General features: G+C 38.4%; 1 protein-coding gene across 1 annotated transcript in view; it reads left to right on the forward strand.

The window, feature by feature from the left end:
• Positions 1 to 15,845, forward strand: part of LOC119740895 (ras-specific guanine nucleotide-releasing factor 2-like) — an 83,524-nt gene that overhangs the window by 12,551 nt on the left and 55,128 nt on the right. Inside the window, exon 3 of the mRNA XM_038216367.1 lies at positions 14,117 to 14,226. Coding sequence (XP_038072295.1) covers positions 14,117 to 14,226 — 110 coding nt within the window. The remainder of the gene's footprint in view (positions 1 to 14,116; positions 14,227 to 15,845) is intronic.

The following is a 15,845-nucleotide window of genomic DNA, read 5'->3' on the forward strand; positions in this document are numbered from 1 at the left end:
GAGGTTGGAATTTGAAAAGCATTACAACATATCAAAAATGTTAAGATTTATTAAACTACTATCTGTGTATTCCTAATAAAAAAGAAATTATTCAAAAAAATTGTGTACAATGTACACATATTTTAACACACCGTGTAAGTGGATGCCAAAAAAACTGATCAATGTAACAGGGACACCAAAACTGACATCCATTACTATGTAAGTAATTTAGCATTTAGATTTTTTTTTTTAGTGCACTGCTTCATTGCATAATTTAGATTTTGTTGTTAAAGAATTGGTTTTGAAAAAACAAAACAAACAAACACATTTTAACCAAACTAAAAGCTGCACTGAAATTTAATAGGAGATACTTCTGTTGAACTGTCTAAAGCCGCGTTCGCAAATGATTGGATTTAATTATCGAAAAGGTTACCGTGAGTGATTGTTAAAGTTGCAGCGTCCGAACATATATGTAAAACCTACTGATTGGGACCGTAACACTTACAACCGACAATTAATTGACATTTGACAATTTGGGAAGTTTACCGGTTGTCCACACTGGACTTCAGTTGGTTCATTTCGCATTCGTATTCACGTGTCCAGTGTGAACTGGCCTTATAGTAATATTTTACCCCTTAATGGCACCCAACTTAAGAACTACCGGACACATCTACTACATGTACATGTACATGTACATGTACTGGCACAAGATTGGCAACAAGTGGTCACCCATTGCATGTTGTGTTACCGACCGGTAAAAGACCAGCCTGACTGTGGAATTCTCTCCCATCTTCAGTATTCCCATTGTTCACTATTTGATGGTATGATACGGCCCATAAAAAGACCTTTAAAAAAATGAAATGCAAATTTATGACCTTTAAATCAGATGTTCTGTGTACACTGACGATCATTTCCGATAGTTGCAGGCAGCAGTCTTGATACAACTTACAATCGTTGTATTGTTCCATTTCCTTTTGATATCAACCCTGATTTTCAACTCTGTATCATTTAGTTTTAATAGGCCTACATGTATACATGTAGATTGCTTATAAAAATTTCAGATGAACCAGTGCAACCATATTTGTGTTGTTTTCCCACTTTCCACATTTAATTTTATTCACTTCACTTTTCTTGTCGAGGCACGCTATCAATTTTATCACGAAGGCCCCCTTCAATGGCAAAAGCATTGTGCTAGCTATTGTTCAGATAATTTGTCATGAGGCAGTTGCCTCATTGCCGAATTTCAAATTATTACTAGCATTTGAGGCTCTCAGTGCTAAACCATAGGGCAAATTGAGGGCCCTTTTTTTCTTAATCCTCTCACAAAGGAGCTAGCACATTTCAACATACATGTAGATCGTTGGTTTTGATACTAATTTAAATGATTCAATTAAATTTGTAAGCAATTTGTCGCCTGAACTGACCAGTCATTGTGTGATGAAACAGCGTTAAGTGGAACCCATTGAGCAATAAAGGAAGTCGTCGTTGATGGTTTCCATTAGACATTAATAGCGAGGACAATACAGGACATTTTCAATATCAACATCAAACCCTGAGACCACTGGATTGGCAATTGATTTGAATGTACAGGTGGAGCAGGAGTGCGCTTTGTTCAGTTGCTTTCGCCAGACGAGTCTTGTACTTTGGACCTGGGGAAAAAAATGAAGAGAATTGAAACCTTTTTCTTCCCATTAATTTGTTCTGCATCAGCTGCAGCATGCATCACTGTCTGTAATTGGCAGCCCTGCAGTTTGTGTTTAATTACTCGATGATAAAGTGTATTGTGTTTGAGGACCAAAACAGTTAACAGACTGATTTGCTATTATACATGTTATACGTTTATTGTGAGCCCCACGCATCCAGCACAGTCATGGGGCTGATATGTGTGGTGCACGTGTGCACAGTGAATTTACGCAAGATCCAGGGTATCAAAATGGTGTGTTCCCAAAGTTGACTCACTCGAGTTGTATCATATAATAAAAGTTGTGTCGAGATTTGAAGGTTTGCATGGTGGAAAGAAGACAAGATAAGTTTGCGGTAGCTTGTGTCCTAAATAAATAGGCCTATTAAAATAAATATTAAAATCTAGGGGCCTATATCATTTTATTGAGTTTGTAGTGCTAATTTACATGTACACTTTTGGTAGGTTTGCATTTAATGTTTATTTTGAGATATGAATTTTAATAGCATGTACATGTAGATCATTTGCAAACACTCAAAAACCAAACTGCCAAATTATTATGAAATAGCCCACTTGATTGTATTATAATAGTATGAAACATCCAGTGAAATAGTTGAGCCTGTTACATACATGTACAATGTATTTATTTGTGTATTTATTACATTTATTTACCCAGGGTATGCCAAACAGTTTAAAACTGGTTTCCATTGGGGCCCTGCATGTATACAATAAATTACAAATACTGTACAATACAATTCAATATAATGGGATGAAACATTATTTGATTAACCCTAACTCCCTGGGGGTATGCAAAATCGTATTGAAATTGGAGGATTCAGGACTGTTAGGGATACATAATACATGTACATGTAGTTGTTTTAAAGCAAAGATTATGCAATATCTTTTAAAACTATTTTAATGTACATGTACAATGTGAAGGCTTTACTATAAGGTGGATTAAGTGAACACGAAAAATTTGGATCTATCTTGTAACATCAAGAAAAAAAATATTGCTATAAGAAAAAAAGATATTGCTACATGTATGTATCATACTGTCATTCTCAAGAGAAGAGGAATTTTGTATCAGCACTAACGATGATTAAGACCCAACCATTGCTGCGAACACCGTTTTTTTCTCTACTACATGTATCCGTTAAACGGTCGTGAGCCAGCTGTTGACTTAATGCATACACTTGGGTACTCTATGGTACGTATTGCACACATGCTTTCCCACGACAAAGCTGGCACTCGGGCACTCCTTATGACCTACAATGTATGGGTTCTATGCACGACAGATTCCACGAGCTGCACTTTGGTGGTTGAAAATGAACAGCGTTATTGCATGTTTTTCCAGCACCAATGGACATAAAACAAGGAACAGCTCAGTGGAACGATGTCAGCTATAAATCGGTCCATTTCATGTCATATAACAAACGCAAATTACCATTAAACATGTATGAATAGCTCAAAGATAGTAAATGCTTAGAAAATGTATAAAATCACCCTCTGATGTTAGTATTTGTGTGGCGAATAAATTAAAATACCTTGCACTGTGTGCCCTGACTGAGGGCAGATTTTGTTAAATTCAGTGACAATAAAAGCACTTCACTTTGTCAACTGATTCGTATCACAGAGGAGCATTAAGACCTGACAACATTTAGAGGATCTCGAAAAAAGTTGCTTATAAAATCACCATTTTGCATGGTCATTTCATCAGGGTCATATCTGACGCCTCATAGGTCTGACCCCTCATATTGTCCGAAATTTCGGACTTATGAGGCGTGGGACTTATGAGGCATACAATTTATTTATTCCACCTCATAAGTCCGATGCCTCATAAGTCCGACGCCTCATATGGCGGATGTCGGAAAAACGAAGCGTACGAGGCATCAGACCTACAATATATGAGGCGTCGGAGCTATGAGGTGCCGGAGCTACGGTATGAGGCGTTGAACTTATGAGGCATCAGACTTACATGTATGGGCCTTTATTTGGTTGGGGGATACCATTTTGTCGGACTTATGAGGCGTCGGGCCTATGAGGCGTCGGATTTATGAGCAGACCCCATTTCATCCGGCACACTATGGCAAGATATGCCATTAATCCCATCAAAATATTTAGATCTGTTGGGTTTGGTGAAATAACCATACAAGGTACCGTAGCAAGCTACATGTAGTTGTTGTTTTTTTGGAGCCGCACACCATTTACTGAGCATGTACACACATGTACACACATGTATCTACACGAACTTGTGAATTTGAGCATTTCAAATGAGCACTGAAAAAAAATCTAGGAAGAAGATACTCATAATGCACCCATAGCAATGCAGGCTAATTATGCAGATGACATCACAGAAGGCAGCTGGTTATGCATAATTAGGTTTCACTCTTTGCCCTGCATATTATTGAAACAATTTGTCATAAAAGTTGATAATTGCACAAAGAATGACAGAAACTTCCATTTAAGTACTATTGAACATTGTAATTTCACGTACATTCATGACATTGCACATGTACCAGTACTCATACATGTACACACGTGTACACTTTATGTTCATGAACCGTGTTATGAGACCTGGTTCTAGTAGAGATAAAGATCAAATGATTTGTACATTGTAACAAATACAAAATGTACATGCGGCTTATTAAAATCAATATTTGAACAGATGGAATGGGGAGGTGGGTGAAGACTTCTAGGGAGCATATCATAATTTGCTATGTAGCGTTGGAAAAATACAAATATATGTTATCTGTAAAACAAAAACAAAAGAAATGAAAAAAAACCACATGTACATGTATATACTTTTATTTTATAAATATTTGACCCCGGACAGCACAAAATCCAGTCAGAAGTCAAGCGGCCAAATATACCGGTACGTGTACAGCCTATGATACAATGTTAATAATTTAATTAGTGTACATAAATTACAAAATTATAGGACAAGTGATGACTGTTTAGACAGGGGTGTGAAATTTCAGCTTTAAAGCTGATTTCCGCTTTTTTATGCCCCGCGGCGAAGCCGAAGGGGCATACTGTTTCCGCCTTGTCCTTCCGTGGGTGGGTGGGTGGGTGTGTTAGTGGGTGGGTGGGTGTGTGTGTCCGGATAAATCTTGTCAGCGCGATAACTTGAGAAATACTTAACATATGAACTTCAAATTTGGTTTGTGGATTGCCCTTGGTAATCCTAAGAAGCCTTTTGCATTTGGGGCCGAAAGGTCAAGGGTCAAGGTCACAGTGGCTGAAACAATAGAAATTTTGTCAGCGCGATAACTTGAGAAATACTGAACATATGAACTTCATATTTGGTTTGTGGATTGTCCTTGGTAATCCTAAGAAGCCTTTTGCATTTGGGGCCGAAAGGTCAAGGGTCAAGGTCACAGTGGCTGAAACAATAGAAATTTTGTCAGCGCGATAACTTGAGAAATACTTTACATATGAACTTCAAATTTGGTTTGTGGATTGTCCTTGGCAATTCTAAGAAGCCTTTTGCATTTGGGGCCAAAAGGTCAAGGGTCAAGGTCACAGTGACTAAAACAAAAGAAATTTTGTCAGCGCGATAACTTGAGAAATACTTTACATATGAACTTCAAATTTGGTTTGTGTATTGTTCTTGGTAATCCTAAGAAGCCTATTGCATTTGGGGCCAAAAGGTCAAGGGTCAATGTCACAGTGGCTGAAACAATAGAAATTTTGTCAGCGCGATAACTTGAGATATACTTTACATATGAACTTCATATTTGGTTTGTGGATTGTCCTTGGCAATCCTAAGAAGCCTTTTGCATTTGGGGCCAAAAGGTCAAGGGTCAAGGTCACAGTGGCAAAAACAAAAGAAATTTTGTCAGCGTGATATCTTGAGATGTACTTTACATATGAACTTCAAATTTGGTTTGTGGATTGTCCTTGGCAATCCTAAGGAGCCTATCGCATTGGGGGTCGAAAGGTCAAGGGTCAAGATCACAGTGGCTAAAACAATAGAAATCTTGTATTTAATCTGAGATCATAGGGATAAGGGATTAATTCATATAAAACCTACAGAAGACACTAATGCTGTCAATGAACGTTCCATTTGACCAAGGTACATGTAAGTTGATGATAGAGTGGTGTTATGTCATGGAAACAGTCACGGTTGCGGGGCATTTGTGTTTGTAAACACACCTGACTTGTTTGTTTTGGATTTCAGCTTTTTTCCTTCACTTGCTGTGTACAAAAGTATAGGAGATTCCGAAGTTCAGCTTTTTTACACCTTTGTCAGCTGTTTTCAGCTATTTTTTATCAGCGGTCACTCACACCCCTGATAGACTCAAAATTTCTTTCGGATTGCATGCTTTCATAAAATGCATTGCTACTTTTAAGGAGTTCCTCTGGGAAACGTTAACGACAATTTTTTTTATTTTATCAAACTTTCCGAGGCCCTAAAATCGGGAACTGAAAATACCTATAACTCCGTTGCCTCCCACTCTTCCAAGTTTTAAGCGCCTCTACACGAACCTGATACATGTAGTTTAATTAATATTACATGGTGCATGTATGTCTTGTTTTTGTCTTTTTACTGCCAATGTATCAACCGTGATTAGCCTTGTCTCATTTTACTGGTTATTAAACTTCTTAATTATATCTTTGTAATGTTTTTATGCCTGTTCTATTTTTATACTATTCTATGCTTGTTGTAAATGCTGGGCACCTTTGAAAAACAGTGTTCCGCTGAAAGGTCTCCCCAGGATAAACAAGAAATGAATAAAATAAATAAAATAAATCATTTGAAAGCTTTAATAAATGTCCTTTCAAATGATCCCAAAATCCCAATTTCCAAAAATTTGTCAAAGTGATGGTTTTGTTAGTGTCACAAACATACATAAAATTTCCATCTTTCTGTAAAATTGTTTTGGTTTCCCCAAAAGTTGTATACATTTAATTCACATGCATGTTTCCAGTAGATTCATACAAATGAATTCAAGTCATTTTCAAAATTATAACCATTTTAAAACCCTCCTATTGTTTGATCAGTCACAGACAGTCATAACTTCTTCCACTTCTTCCGCCATGTATTTACCATGTTTACAGACTAGTACAATGTAAATAATAGTTGGATCGCATTCAACTAAACACTGTGGCTATGTACATGTACCATCACCAGACAAAGGCAGACATAAGAGGTAACTGGTAGGTACAGCTGGCGTATTAATCACCTCCAGTCAAAGCATAGCTATGGAATTAAAGATATACATGTAGTCCATCATTTGTAATTTGTGCATTTTGTTCGTTTGAAACAACAAAAGTGCTCAAAATCTAAAGAAGGGTACTGAACAACCTACCTGATGAAGTTTCAGCTCAGCTTCGACAGCTGTATTATATTCCGAGAAAAACAGCATTCTAGGATCTCAATTTCAAATCAAAAGTTGCTGAATCATGTTTTGAATTGGGCCTGAATTCAGCGTCCGAGACACGTTCTCACTGCGCCGATTGCAGCTACGCGATGTCGCGCCCTGATCCGACGAATTATAGCAACCGCGCGTGCGTGTGCGTCGTGCCAATGCTTGCGTGCGCTTCGCTGAATAACAAAACGATTTCCTACGGTGCGTCTTAAGAAGCACCGTTGGAAAGGCCTTCTTTCGTTGATTACATGTACTTCAAAATGACAGCTTGCCAGAAAGAATAATTTCACAGGGAGTTTAGTCCCCTTACTTTCTTTCAACAAAGTATGTTTTTCAACAATAATTACGCCAGTTACCAGTTACTTTTCGGATAGCTGCAATGATGGACTATAGCTTTAACAGGGGAATTCTTACCGTCACTTGATTGATTTTGAGTGCTGTTAATTATGGTGTACCTGAATTTGCCAACGAGATGCAGTTTATCAATGTAATCGGACAATTGAAACATCAACAAGCAACACTTAATCATATTGTCATACGTGTATGATACACGTAATCATCATGAAGTCATTCGATACCACATGAACACATCAAAGCATGCTAAATTAACAATCACTAATTGTATCAACACCAAGATGCCAAAATGTCACCCTTTCAAGTTTATCGTGATTATAAGGTAATTTGTACAAAGTACATTACCCGCAACATTTTTTGAAGACCTTTAAATTTTTTACTGATTCCTCCCCAGCTTCAAGTTGATTATTATCTGACTATTTGGTACGTACAGTTACATGTACTTGTACATGTACACAAATGTACACTGTATTACAAATGTGATACACAATCCATCTTGCAGGCCGATTCTTCATGTCACACGTACATTGTAATGCGAAGCGAATCATGTGTTTCATGCACATGTGTACATAGTTTGCCTGCAGTTATGGAATTTTATTAAAATCAATATCATGTACCGGTAGCTTAATACAGCATGCATGCCTAAGTATTTACAATGTATGTTACACTAACACGCATACATGCCAGTACCGTAGGTGTTTGCCGATTTTTTTTGGATATCCTGTTATTCTGAGATGCTTATTTGAGGCAAAGCCCATCATACTAGTGGTGAATGTCATTAGGCCTACAACTTACAAATGTACAAATGTACATGTAATAGGGGAAATTATGTTTTCCCAACAATATTTATCATTTGTTTCTTTTGCACATTTTGTTAATTTTGCTTACTGTGTACTTACATGTACAATATCATTATACCTCTGGTTCTTTTCAGAACCATTCTCTTAGTTGAGAAATTATTCGCACATGGTGTTTCGGCAAACCTTTCATTATTTAGTATCTCCACCATGCAAAGCCTCAAATCTTACTTACAATATCACTGTCAGCATGAAAAATCAGAAAGAAAGAAAAATATAGTTTCATGAAACTATGAAACATAGTGAAATGTACAATTTCAGTGGAACATTTTTCAAGCCGTTACCCCATCGGACGTATACATTTTTGTATCTTGGACTATGTGAAAATATATGCCAACCTTAAAAAATCATTACATTTTGTAACTCCTACTTTAAAGATTATTGACCCGTGCTCAGTCTTCAAAAAAAGTTTTTTTTCTCCTAACAAATTTTCAATTTTTATTTTGTTTCAACGAAAAAACATAATTTTACCAATTTTGGGAGTCTACAAGCCTCTTAAATTAAAGTGCAGAATTATTTGTCCGGCAGCAAATACACGAAAGTCGAATTTTGTAAAGAAATAATTCAATAACTAAAAAGAAACATCGGTGTCCAGTTTTGTGTTTGGTCTCTCATTCATAAATGAATTAATTTATATTTTTTTGCTAGGAAAATAGCAATTAAAAAACAATTTATTTTTGGGGGATAAAACTCGAAATAGCACATGGAATGCATCTTTAAGTTCAAGGTGTTAAAAATAAGGAGACTGCATCTATAACGTGACCTTGTTGTGGATCAGATTCTTGGAAGAGAGTGTCGGAATTGTATTTGAAGTGTGACAAAAATTCAGGAGGCAGTTTTTCACAATAAAATACAAACCTATTGATTTTCTGCAAGGGCATATAAATGTGTGAAAAAAAGCTACAGATGCCTGCATTTTAAGGTGTAAACCATTCCCCCCCCCCAGTTATTTGGAAAAAGAACAATCACAGTGTTCAGTATTTGTGCAGTATTGAGAAATGTGCATTTGGGCAATTCCACGAAAAAAGTGGACACGACGGCTGAAATTTTAAAGGAAACTGTAAGAAATCTTCCAAACTACAAACATCACAACATCAAATGTGGTGTCAAATTAATGGGTACAACAAGATCTTTCATTTGAGTGGCGTGCCGATGAGATGGCATGTAGTTAAGTGTGCTTTTGGGTCAAAAACCTTGTTTTTTGGCTAAAATCAAGGATTTTTGGTAGTAATTTTGGCACTTTGTATTAACATTCAAAATATGACTGTTATTGAGAGTTGTTGTGCTTAACCCTAAAAGGGCCGGGGCTCGCCCCCCCCCCCCCCCCCATCAACTTTCTCTGTGATAGCCTTAAAAAACAAAATTGTTTGCGACCTGAGCTGTTATGACTTTTTAGCCTCGAGCCTTGCGCATCTTTTGATACCAGAAACATAAAAATTGGACCTGGGTTTGCCGCATAGCGAAACATTTTCCGGCGCTATTAAAATTTGTAAAACTTCCTTGTTCATGTTGTTTTCAATTCATGTAGTGTTTCTTGTTAAAACAAATGAAATCCGGTTTATGTACCGGTATCACTCAGGACATACGTGAAATATTTCTAATTTGATGCGTACATGTACACAACTTTCTTCCTTCCAGCATCGCTGACATTACAAATCTGACACTTTTTTTTTTGTACTTAAGGAGCTCAGTGAATTAAACCTAAAAATTAATTTTTCAAATCTTGTACAAAATATTCATCATCTAGTAACAGTCAAGGGAATTTACACATTAGGAGTTAAATGTAAATGTGACAGAACCTATTAACCATGATATATGTAATTAATGATTCACATAAATGTTCCAAATCTCCTAGTAAGTTCTTGTATACATGTACTGTAGTTGGATTAAAAAAAAAATTGGTCAAGATTGTAAACATAATTTGTCTTCAAACATGCATGCATCAAATATTTTCCATTTTCATTGCTTGTACATGTACATGTAGTCCAAAAAGTGTGTTAATATACATGAAAGGCTACCGGTAGTTCATGCTTTGGAAAAAAATTATGCTAAACTCTTTTATCTGAATCTGATGATGAAAAAATGTGGTAGGCCTCATAAAGTCTGATTTAAAAATGGGTAAGGGGTAAGTGCTGGGTATTAAAGTCAGGGCGTGTCCTAGTGTGTAATCTCCTTGACCATAATTAGATGACTGATTGTATAAGATTTTAAAAGTACATTTTCAGGTTTATTCATTGAGCTCCTAAAGTACAAAAACAATTTGTTTGATTAATATTTATTTCCACCAGCCAACATCAAATAACCTCCAATTACAGGCCAAGCCCAAAACATTAAAGACAATATGAATGTATGATAAATTTACTGTTAGAAATATTACAATGTATTTTGCCTACATGTACATGTACAATGTACAAATTTGTCTGATTAGCATGATTAGTAATATCCATGATGCTGAAATTGCCTAAAAACTCAATCTCAGATTCTTTTGCGGCTGGAGAATGTGTCTGGAAGTTTCATTTCCTTTTTAATGAGAAAATCAGATAAATTTTGTACAGACAATGTACAGTAAGCCTACAATAGAGCACTTACATGGATGAAATATAGTGCTTAAATGTATGTATTTAGTAAAATGTTCAGAATTATTAAGCCTGTATTATAAAAATGCTTTCAAGAAAGAAGTGAATAAAGGCAGGAGGCCATGCTCATAAAAATGATGAGTGCCCTGGACCTGGCACGCTGGCTCAGCTCTCTCCCCGAGAGATTTGCCCAAATTGACAGACTTCAGAAACCTCATCAGCCGCTGTCATGGCAACCGCCCTAGATACACTAACCTCATCCCGGGCTCAGTCGCTTCTTTGCGTGCTCCCGTGTACGCTGTGTGTGTCTATGACTCTTTAGTGGCTCTCTGCTTGGTGGATAGGTGGCATGGAGGATGTATTCAAAGAGCACATCAAATTATTTGCCGCTCGTGTGAGTGGTCAAACATGGGCGATTGTGTAGTTACTAGCTCCATTCCTATTAAGAGAAAGAAAATCTACTTTAAGATTATTGGAATCACCCAGCAAGTAGCGATGTTTAAAACCAACAGGAATGTCATGGATAGAGGGAAGGGTTTTTATTTTTTAGGGACATTTTTGGGTTAAATGATGATGAAGATGACAAAACGTGTTTTTCACGAACTTCGACATGCCAGATGGGTTTAGGCCGTCATCTGCGGGTAGCACACCCTGATATTTCTGGCCTCTCTCGATGCAAGCAGGTTGCAGACAGATATTTCCGCCCTCGGTCGTTGCGTGTTTCAGTTGTAACATTCGGAAGGCAAAACAATACGGTAGGACAAATTAAAATGGCGTGTTTATCTGTCATCCGTTCTGAACATGTACACGTAAAGTACATGTACACTGTACTTTTCGTGTACATGTACCGGTTCATGTTGTTGGAAGAAAAGGAAGAAAAAGAGAGTCACGATGTGACTTTGCATCCATAATGAACAGGGTCATTACCAGAATATGACCAATACGTGTATCAGACGTTTGAAATCCAAATTACCCAAATTGCAAACCTTCTTTGAAATTCACATCAACTTTTCACATTCGCAAGGCAAAATAAATAGGACAAATGAAACTTGTGTCCATTATGAAACTTCTGTTCAGTATGTTGAGATAAGTACATGTAGTTGAGGCACTCTACAAACAATTGCATGGTTGTATGAGCATGGCAAAATTGGTATACATGTACTTGATCAGGGCTGAAATTTTAGGTTCAATTTGTCGTGTCCGTGCAACAAGGTCATACCGATATCTCCAAAAATGGTGTGTGATGTCATGTGCGTGAAACGCAAGTTTTCAATGTTAAAAGATCGTATCTCGCTTAAAATAACCCTGATGAAGTACACTCAAAGACAGTGAACGTGGCGATACGCGAGATACGACCTTGTTGCATGGAGCGTATCCATGCGATACGACTTTGTTGCAGAATCGAGTTACAACCTTGTTGCACTGATGGGACGAATTGTACTGGACAATACAGCTATAATAGACCTGACTTTTTTACAAGACCAGTGCCAATTAAAGAAAACAAAATATTTGCAGTTGTGTTTATAGTCTTCAGTAGGCCTACACTAAAAAATAATCGAAATATGTCACAAAAAGGTTGTGGAAAGACATGTTGTTGGCTAGAGTGTTAAAAATGATGTGGGCTGAAACTAGTCTTAGCTCAAGACGTCAGTGATTGCAGTGATGGTTGCATTTGTAGAGCACTGACAATTATTGTTGGCTTTGCGTTCAGTACCAAACATTCATTATTGCGCACAAACCATTTCGCAATCGATGATTGATTCCTTAGGCAAGCAACCAATCAGTGATTGCGAAATGAGAAAGGAGAGGGAAAATTTTAAAAGTTACGTTTTGGAAAAATTGTAGAAAAAGTTAAACGGCTATACTACATGTACAGGATTCCCAAGACGTTAGTGCAAGCTTGCACACTGGTCTAATCATGCCTTATGATGGTGTACTGCTACGAAATGAACGTGAAACAATATGTTCAATCCACTATCGGTAAGTCGCGTCTTGGGCCAAGACTAAGCTGACTTGGCTGAAATAAAATCACTCCCAGTCCCAGCGTCAAATGGCATCCTGCACATCCTTTGAATTCCCGGTGGCGCATTTGTCCATTTAATTTAGTAGAACTTTTATCATAATCAGCCTGGGTTCCTGTCATCTCCCCCCCCCCCCCAACCCAACCATTGCTATGAGTGCTTTTAATTGGATAGGAGGCTCATGCTATAAAGCTTTTCGGGGGGGAGGGGGCACTACCGGTATATTGCTAAATTGTGTGTAAAATGTCCGTCTCACTTGATGCATTTTGTGTTACTACATGTAGGTACTCTAATGAATGAATACTACATGTATATATGTACAGGTACTTTTTACAGGTCAACCACCTTTTTTGAGTGGTACACAAGTATGTCTGTACATGCATGTGCCTATTTTTCAAGGGTGGGATGTAATGTACAGAATGTATGAAGTATTTGAATTTGTATTTTATGTACCGGTATGTTTATTGAATGACAGATGTTGCATTATAAACTGTGTGTACAGTCCACGGATGAGGTATTATCATACAAATATCAAGTACTTTGAGCAATATGTGTAAGAATTCTGTGAACTTTTTAAAAGCCTACATTGTACGTGTAAGTGGGAGGGGCTTACAGTGTGCATGCACTGGTTTGCGCATTCTGGTTTGCGCATACTAGTTTGCACGTACTGGTTTGCGCGTATGGCACAAAGTGTGCATGATTTGTTATATATTCTGAATGCGTGCAAGTCCTAGCATCTTCACTTGTGTTGCGCATTGTTGGCAGTATGCGTTTGAATGTCCCTGTCTCCCACACTCTCCCTTTGTCATGCTTGTAACCCTTGAGGGGGTAGCTGTGCGCAGAAGTACAACTGTATGCCTTGCGCATGTGCCAGTCTCCACATTGTATGAAGATTTGTAGCACTACGCGTGCAAGGCACATACATTGTACATGTACATGTACCATAGACATGGCCAGAGGGGCCGGTGTTTCGTGAAGCATGAAGTGAAATTGTTGAAAAAAAATCATTCGAATTTTGTCAATTTTGAACTTATTTTGACTTTTTCAAGGAAAAGGTATAAAAATTATAAAAACCAGCTAGGGGCCTGGTCGTGGATAGTATTGGGCCATTATCCAAGACCAAGCCCCTAGAGCCGGTTTTAAACGTACCGGTACATGTTTAAAAACCAACCAAGCACATATTTACATGTATTCCCGTAGTATAAATCTCAAAATGAACTCAAATTTAATCATGATCAATCTTTTTCTTTCCTTTTTTTTCTTGTTTTTCCTACAGCATTGGTATATCTCCATACACTACAGGAATGATGTCCAGCGACAGTATGAACTGCGGTGTGAGACCGAAGGCGAATGCAACGCATGGATTGATGCCATTCAACATTCCAGGTAGGTATAGTTGAGACTCTGTTCTGAATAACGCAAAAGTTTTGCGTATAAACGTCATCTGATGTGAACTGGTTAAGGCTCACTCGAAATGCTCAATAGAATTGGGTGCAGTGGTAGTCTGGCTATAGGCTCCGTACACAAACAAGAGAGCACGTTTTTTTACCTTTTCCGAGAGCCCCATGGATGGCACGCACCGAGGGCGAGTACTGGTTCACGCACGTATGCATGGTACTATGAAGTACGCACGACTAATTTTATTCTGAATGTGAGTAAACCCACGGCATCTTTGCGTGAGCGTCAGGCGTCTTCGGCGACGCATTCTAATGTCACTCAAAGTTGTCTCTCCCAGCTAGCCCTACCTTACCGTTGAGGGGTATGTGTGCACGGAGCGGATAGACTCTGAGTGAATGGTAGTTACCAATCACATGGTAGAGACATGTTGTGTGTGGGCACCAGGAGTGCATTGCACTTGCGCGAAAAATGCTAATATTTACCGATGTTGCCTACACTCATGACGTTTGCGCAAGTTGGGCCGACTGTTTTGCAGTAACGGGCAAGTTCGCGCAAGGACTATAGTTAACCATTGGTCGACTAATGTTTGCCCGAACTCTGTCTAGTCGACGATGGTTAACTATGCTAGTCGACTATTTGGAACCAGCCTACTGGGGTTGGTTGCTTGGCTGGTAACCAATAGCCGCGCGCATTCATAACGCTAGCAGAGAGCCAGGATCCAGAAGTTTTGCGATGACATTTTGACCAGCGTTTGACTCACTGATCAGTGGTTTGACTAGAGACGTTCGCACGTTGCTATCAGTGCGCAGGCGTAAGGTACGTAACAAATCAACCACTAGTCGACTAATGATCCTTGCCCGAACTTGGCCAACATTGAAGATTGTAAGCAACAACGGCTAACAAACTTCCTAGGACTTCCTGAGTCATTAGCTATGTTTTCCGAAATGGCAGACGCACACAATGAACATAATGATACTCTGTCAGGGCTGAAATTTTCCACTTTGTAACACCTCAAGTAAGTTCATATAAAACATTCCTGGACAAAAATTCACTTCCAGTCAAAATGAAATTTTGCGAGGATTTGCAAAGCTATCCAAACCATGACACTAGTAGGCATCGGCATTCCGGGCACCGCTATTTTGACAAAAGTTTTTCGATGTCGTTATCGTTGCATTTGGGATTGGCATGTTCACAGGGCCTAGGTGTAGCTAACGAACGCAAGTTCGCATGACAGGAACGCATTCCAGGTTTAGCTAATGCTAGCAGTGTACCGGTATTCAAGTCCTCCTACCTTTCTCTTTGTAACTCAGTGAGGGGGTACTTGTGCACAGTGTCAATAGCACAGCAGTTGTTCTAAAAGTTGAGCTTAATAGACTTATCCATTAAGCCCTGCCCACTAGTGTTTCGACCAATCAGAGTCGTAATTAATGTCAGACATGCATCCACAAAAAGTCTGACATGTGTGCAAGTGCGCACGTGGGCTTTGTGGGGAGGGGGGAAGGGGGACACTTGCCCCCCCCCCCCCCCCAAAAAAGGAGAGAAAAGAAGAGAAACAAAAAAAAAGAGGTGCAAAGTCATATTGCTGTTAAATTAATGGGTTGGGAGGG

This window comes from Patiria miniata, unplaced genomic scaffold, assembly GCF_015706575.1.
Source record: "Patiria miniata isolate m_02_andy unplaced genomic scaffold, ASM1570657v1 HiC_scaffold_5, whole genome shotgun sequence".
Classification (NCBI taxonomy): domain Eukaryota; kingdom Metazoa; phylum Echinodermata; class Asteroidea; order Valvatida; family Asterinidae; genus Patiria; species Patiria miniata.